The sequence below is a fragment of the Oryzias melastigma genome, linkage group LG14 (genome assembly GCF_002922805.2).
Source record: "Oryzias melastigma strain HK-1 linkage group LG14, ASM292280v2, whole genome shotgun sequence".
Taxonomy (NCBI): Eukaryota; Metazoa; Chordata; class Actinopteri; order Beloniformes; family Adrianichthyidae; genus Oryzias; species Oryzias melastigma.
In genome coordinates this window covers 22,115,956-22,122,816 of record NC_050525.1, presented here as the reverse complement: position 1 = coordinate 22,122,816, position 6,861 = coordinate 22,115,956, and the positions used below count along the sequence as shown (strand labels likewise).

The 6,861-nt window shown below is 38.3% G+C and overlaps 1 protein-coding gene across 2 annotated transcripts in view; it reads right to left on the bottom strand.

The window, feature by feature from the left end:
• The window catches only part of pdlim4 (PDZ and LIM domain 4), a 51,603-nt gene that overhangs the window by 42,374 nt on the left and 2,368 nt on the right, over positions 1–6,861 (bottom strand). The window contains exon 1 of one of the 2 annotated variants that reach the window (XM_024266428.2): positions 6,006–6,420. The exons of the other annotated variant lie outside the window; for it this stretch is intronic. Coding sequence (XP_024122196.1) covers positions 6,006–6,098 — 93 coding nt within the window. The 5' untranslated portion in view covers positions 6,099–6,420. Of the gene's footprint in view, positions 1–6,005; positions 6,421–6,861 lie in introns of those variants that run through there. 2 annotated transcript variants of the gene reach the window in all.

Below are 6,861 nucleotides of genomic sequence, written 5' to 3'. Positions count from 1 at the left end.
AAAAAAAAACAGCTTGTGATCCCCAGACACACAAAGAATGAGTAATACGGCTGCCGGTTAGGACCGTGCATGAATCACACATGCATGTGTGAATCCACAAGCACACGTGCATCACTGTGGCAATAACCACAGTGACTGAGGTCATCGCTGGAGGACAATCGCTGCAGACTGCAAAGAAGTCAAAGGATGATGTTGAGGCATTTGCTTCCAACAATAGCAATCTTCTAAATTTACACAGTGCGTGTTTGCTGGTGCTGACTTGCATTTATAATGTGCAACTTTATAGATTGATATATTTTCTTAAACAGGTGGCCATATTGAAAATGAAACTACTTGTGTTTAAAAATGTTACTCTTTTCATGCAATAACAAGATGCTTTGTTTTGGAAAGTTACTAATCTGATGGAGTAGAAGATGCCAAAAAAGGTGTTTATGTGCAGCTAAAAGAGGAATAAAAGATCAATTCAATAGACAAATCAAAAGTTAGTCATTCTGTTAACTATTGAATTTGAATTTATGTTATTTACTCAGAGCATGAACACACATTGGTGGGAAAGAGATGTTAAGAAGCTTAGAGAATCCAAAAATTGGTGTTATGATGGGTGATCTAAAATAAATGTTGCTAAAACCTAAATAATTTCAACTTTTAAAGCAGTTTGAGACTATTCTTTTCACTCATTCACATCTTATATATATATATATATATATATATATATATATATATATATATATTTGCTTGTAATCATCCGTGATTAAGACATCAGAAGTACTTTTACTTTTCCAAACTTTTGTCTTAAAAGTCTTTTTTCTGTCACCAAAATCCCTTAACTGTACCCCCTGTCGACAAAAATATTTGCACGCATGCAAGACCCACTCTGGTGATCTTTTGATCTATGTTTAAAGTGCTCCCAGTGGTCTTTAAATTATAATTATTACATTTTAAGGCAAAATTAAAAAAAAAAAAGGGGGGGGGGGCATTTTCTAGGACATAGTTTCTGCAGGGCAGCAGTGGTGCATCAGAAATTCTTCTAAACTTCCAATCTTTCTGTAAGATGTTCCAGCTAGCAGGGGCAGAGAGAAGAAATGCTTTTTTCTCCAGCTCTGTATGAGCAAAAGGCACCGTCAAAAGTATCGGATCATATCATGAGTGGAATTCAACGTTTCTCCTCTTGAATATGGAAAATATGTTTAATCGGAGCAGGGAACAGCTCATTTTTTGCATCACAAATAAACTCTTTTTCAAGCTGATTTTTGTCATCTGCTTCTAATTCACAAAAAAATTAATGAAGAAATACTCAGAAAAGCAATTCTGAGCTTCATTTTCTCAATATTTCTCCTCCATCACCAGAAAAAAAAATGACACAAAACATGTTTAAAACACAATTTTCATCAGAGTGAGTTTTTAAACACCAGACAAGTTCCTAACCTGGTCTCATTTCCATCTATCGGACCTTATCTGAGTTTGCGAACATGCCTGAAATATCTCTGTTTAGTTAAGATATGTGTGTTTGCAGGTGTAACTCTGATGCAGCAACTGCTTTTAAGGTCATCCACACAAGTCATTTCCATGAGGACCTGTTAGATATTTCAGTACCTCAGATAGATGAGCAAATGCTTCACGCCTGTCTTGTGACGTGGTCAAAGTGCACAGGATAGCCAACAAGTGAAAGTTTCACCAACATCTACAATTCCTTCACTTCTGTTTATTTCAAAGAAATACAGTCTTCCAAAAAAAAAAAAAATCTGACCTACAAGTAAACACCAAAAGGGTATTTGAGGATATTTATTTGAATGTTTTTAGATGTTAACTCCTTAGAGACACTTTTGGCAGCAGAGACAATCATTCCTGGCAACTTGTCAGACGCCTTTGTTTGTGTGAAGGACGTGCGATAGGAACCATGGTTATGACCTTGGTGACACTGAGAGTTTAAGGCGGGGCGGCGTTGGGTTTGAGGTTCAGACTGCTGTGTGTTAATCACACTTAAACAAAAGAGGCTGTACCCGCCAAGAGCAATAAGTAACACTGTGGCTGATGATTAATCATGAGGGGATGGATTTTAATGAGAACATCAGGAAAAGAGAGTGTGACTCCGATTCATCACAGAATTTTTCACAAGTGGGTACCTGTTTTTCTAATCCCACTAATAGGAATTTTAGCAAGTCTTTACTCACAGTTTGAATCCAGGAGTACAGAAACAAACTCTAGATGTGATACAAGTTGGCAAAGACGAAAAAAACACAACTACAGGAACCAAAAAGAGTTTGAAAGCAGATCCTTCCAGTGACTTTCTATTGTTAAAAAAAATAATTATTTTAACTGGTGATGGACTGCTTAGACATTAATCAAAGCAGACCTCTGATTATAAAAACAGAGTTTAGGTTCAACAAAATATGCAAGTAAATGAGCTACATCAACCCAAGAGTTTACACATGGCGTCCAAACTGTCCAGTATTGGTTGTGGAGATACAGTTTCGAGAATTTCAGCACAAAGCAGTTGGTTAGATAAATGGTTGAGCAGTTTAATTAGCCAAATCCAAGAAAAAAAATCAGTTTGGCTTTAGGTCACATTCTCTGACATATGTGGTAGAAATGGTAAACAGATACATTGAAGCTAAATGCCATTGGGTTTTGAAGATATGCAATTAATTAAACTTTAAAAAAAGTCCCCGTTCTCGTTTATTTCAGTACCAATAACTACTTGTGAACTGTAGACCCAAACCAGGACTTTAACTGGTTTAGATCTGCATTGGAGCAATGAAATTAGTGATCTAATCTGGAACTAATGGTGGAAAAAAAAACAACAATTTTTAGATGAATCAATTATGATCCATAAACAAATCTCAATCATTCTATGAATTTTAAATAATCGAAAATGTATACGATTTAAAGTAAAAGTAACAAGAGGAACTAAACACGGAGCGTTTTTCACTCCGACATTTTTGAAAAGCGCACAAACATGGCGGATCTTCAAATCTTGTCATCCAGCTGACACCGGCTTCACTTAAAGTGACCGTTTGGAAGCCTTTTGGCTTTCATAGTGTCGAGGGCCAACTGGATAAAAGTCATGCAGTGTGCAAGTTATGCAACACCAAAATTAAATACGTAGGAAACAACTAATTTGCAAAAGCCCAAGCTAGACACCATTTATTTTGTCTGAAGTGAGTTAAAGAGCGTTTCATCAAAGGTGGTCGAACAATAAAACGTAACATTATCTTATTTAAGGTTGTTGAGATCAGGGAACGTTTTTCCCTTTTGATGCTGTGAAAGATTTTTGATTATCAAGCCAAAAACATTTTAAGTCAGGATTTTTATGTTCTCAATAAAACTTAAATACGTACTTAAAAATGCACTTTGGTGGAGAAAAGTAAGTCCTGTTGTTCTAGTGTCATGTCGATCATGGATCAGGTGTGTTCAGTGAGTCACAACTTCTTCTTGGGCAATTATCGATGAGCTGCAAAGCTCAAATACCACAATGTAGAACCACAAGAAGCAACTCACTGTCAAACCTACAAAAGACTCCTAACTCTCCCAGGTCAAAGGATGGATCTTCTCTTGAAAAATATTATTTTTTTAATCCCCGTGCATACTTTGTGAATAAAGTTTTTTCTTCAAGCTTTCACACATTGAAATGTTATGTCACAATAAGTTTACTTTCCATCTTCTATTTTGGCTCTAGAATCTCAAGATCTGCAAAAGAAGAAAAAAATATTTGCACTTCTGATTTAATGTCTGTCCCATGATCTGCAATTATGCAATGCAATGTATAAACACAGTAGCTTGAGTTCCTCAGAAGTCATTTGTGTACAAAACAGCTTAAGGACGTGAATTGAAAGGTTGGGAAATTTTGAAAGTTGCATCATTTTCACTGTGCTTCCATGTGGTAGCAGGATGGAACTAAATGTGTCAGAAGGAATGAGTAAAAAAACATCACTGTTTACGAACACCGACATGGGAATTCCTGTGCAGGGGATAACGGATTGTCAGTTGGCAGAGGGGACAAGTGTCCTGCGTCACCTTCTGACCGGAAGGAATGTCGCTTGAACGCACCAAAACACCGCTTCCAGCAAATGTGCCACATTCCTCACACCGACTGTGAATGTTTCTGCGTTTAAAAGCTTCTCTCCGTCTGCCCCGTTCAACAAAAAGACCATTTTAGAGCCTGACCCCGAAGACAAAAGAGTCTCCAGCCGAGCTGACACTCCACTAACTGACTCAGGACGTCATCAGATGCCAGAGAGCTCTAATGAGCTAAATCTGAAGCATTAACACTCCAGGTAAAACACCAGCTGCTGCCATTAGAGCTTTGGTATTTACAACCTCTCCTCTCAAAGCAGGAATTCATTCACCTGTTTTATGCACAGCTACAGATATTTCAAAAGCAGCATTTTATTTTATAAGTACCTATTGTCCCCTCATGTGTAAAGCAAAGGCAAAACACCTCCATAAATCTTCATCTACTGGTTAGATGACGTAGGAAGACACTCTCCATGTTTGTTTAACCTTTAACTGCTATTTTAGACAGTTTGAAGCAAGGAGTTTCACACAAAGATGTTCTTACAGATATCAACAATACATCATTCATCAAAGACAACCAGCTTCCATTATCGACATATTAGACGCCTGTCAGATAAATCATTTAAAAAGCAGTGACAGTAAAATGCAGCGTACTGCTGTTTAACTGCAAGTGACGTCAATTACGCTGAATTGAAATGGGTGGTTTAGAGTCAAGAATGGGTCTTTAGAAGTAGCATTTTGTCAAACTTGCTGCCAAAACACAGCATGTATTCGTGCCAGTGACATTACACACTGTGATAAATATGCTTGCACGTCAACAGATGCTTCCTCGTATAACTTCCAAGCCAAGATTTCAGAGTCAAACAGATATCTCTTCCATGTCAGCTCGGTGCCATCTTTGCCCCCGCAAAGACGTCAATAAATTTCACCGATGATGACATTCGGAGGGGGTTATGTAATGCACGATCTGTGCTTTTTAAAGTTGGCTTGTGTACAAAAATGGCTGAGAAACTATGTGATCTATTGCAATAAAACCTAAAACTTGCCTGAGGTTTTCTCCCAAAGAAATTATCAATATTTTAGGTTTGCACCTGGAGCAAAAACACGAGAAAAAATAAACTTTAAGATGACACTGCAGATTTGGACATTATCTTTACAGGATAAGATATCCAAAATATTGGCATAACCTCCAAAATAAACACAAGTGAGTTAATTTACTGCAATTTTTTAAGCCAAAATGCAAGAATACACAAAATAAACGCCAGTATGCACTTTTTAGTCACAACTGAGAGCATTTAAGGTGACATGGGCTTCCCTCAAAGTGGTAAATGACTCACAATATACAGAAATGACACCTGAGGTTTAAAGTGCAAGAACCCCTGTAGTTAAACGACCAGTTTGGGGTCTGGTGACCCAGCTGAGCGCAACACCTGGAATCCCTCAGCAGCATCAATGAGCTCTGATGAAAAACAAATGTCAGCACAGGCTGTCTCCACCTCCTCCCTGCTGCACAAGCCCTGCAGCCCTACCAGGCAGTGTTTACCCTGATTGGGGTAAACTAATGGCTACTGCCATATCCACAGCCAGCACTAACTAACCCACATGGTTAGGGCCAGAGGAGTTCATGAAGGTTCATGAGGAGGAGGAGGACTTCTCTCACCACCTCTACTGAGAATTCCATAACATCATTTATTCAATGATCCATTAAATCATCATTTTCACATGTGGTATTAGTTTAAAGGAGCCACAACTTTTTTTTTTTTTAATAAAAAAGAAAAATACATTCATTTAATCAATTATGATTTTCGAATCCAATTAAGAATCTAATTAAGGTTATCTGTTCACTAAATCTTGTACTGTAAATCCATTACCTTAAATTTGGAAGTTAAAAAAATAAATTATGCTACTTATATTTGTCTTTTCCTGAACTTCCTTGGTGAGTTGAAACTTTCCTGAATGAATGGAAGCAGCGGGGAGCTGCGGTTACCTACCCTGGAGACGGTTAACGGTGTGCTGAAGTCCCGTCCTCCCACCAGCCGAAAGCCCCAGGGAGACGGTCCCTTCAGTGTGACGGTCTGCGGCATGCTTGGTATTTAGACTGAGAAACGGGCCGAAAGAGACGGAGAGGAAGTCCGGAGTCCTCTTCCCAGCTGCTTGGCAACGTTGTCCGTCGATGACAGCCTCTCTGCTCCGCTCGGTGAAGTTTAAATAAGAGAGCCGGCTGTGACGTGAAACGACGGGCTGTCCTCGCCGCCCTCAGCGGCAGTGGGAGGTGACTTCAAGTTCACAGATAGTCACTTCTTGACCTCATTTTATTGATTAATGATGGATCGAATGGGTGGGAAAAGTTCTGCTGAAGTCTATCGGCATCCCAAATTAAAGTCGCCATTCATTTCTCTTTGTTTCCCCCGTCTGGCCAGAGGCGGATTTAGTTATTTTCGGGCCCGGGGCTAAAACACGTGGTGCCCCCTCCTCCCCTCTGTTTCACTGTCATTCTAAAAAATGAATCTTTAGAAAACACCAGAAATATTCTGAAGTTTGGAAAAAAAATGTTTTTGTGAAACATTTGACATATTTTAAAGGACCTATGTAATGCAAAATCATTTTTTAAACCTTTTTAGTGTAATATGTAAGGGATAATTCCTGTCAAACTGTGCATTATCACAACCGTCCTCCATTGCTTCTGCAAAGTTTCTGATAATGCAATCTTTGATGAGCATTATCATGCTTATTTAATTTACCAAAGAAATAAAAAAATCAATCTATTTTTTTAGCATTTTATTCTTATTATTTTTTTCGGTTCAGATAGCTTTTTCACAAAAAGTGGACTATTTGATACGTGGTGCA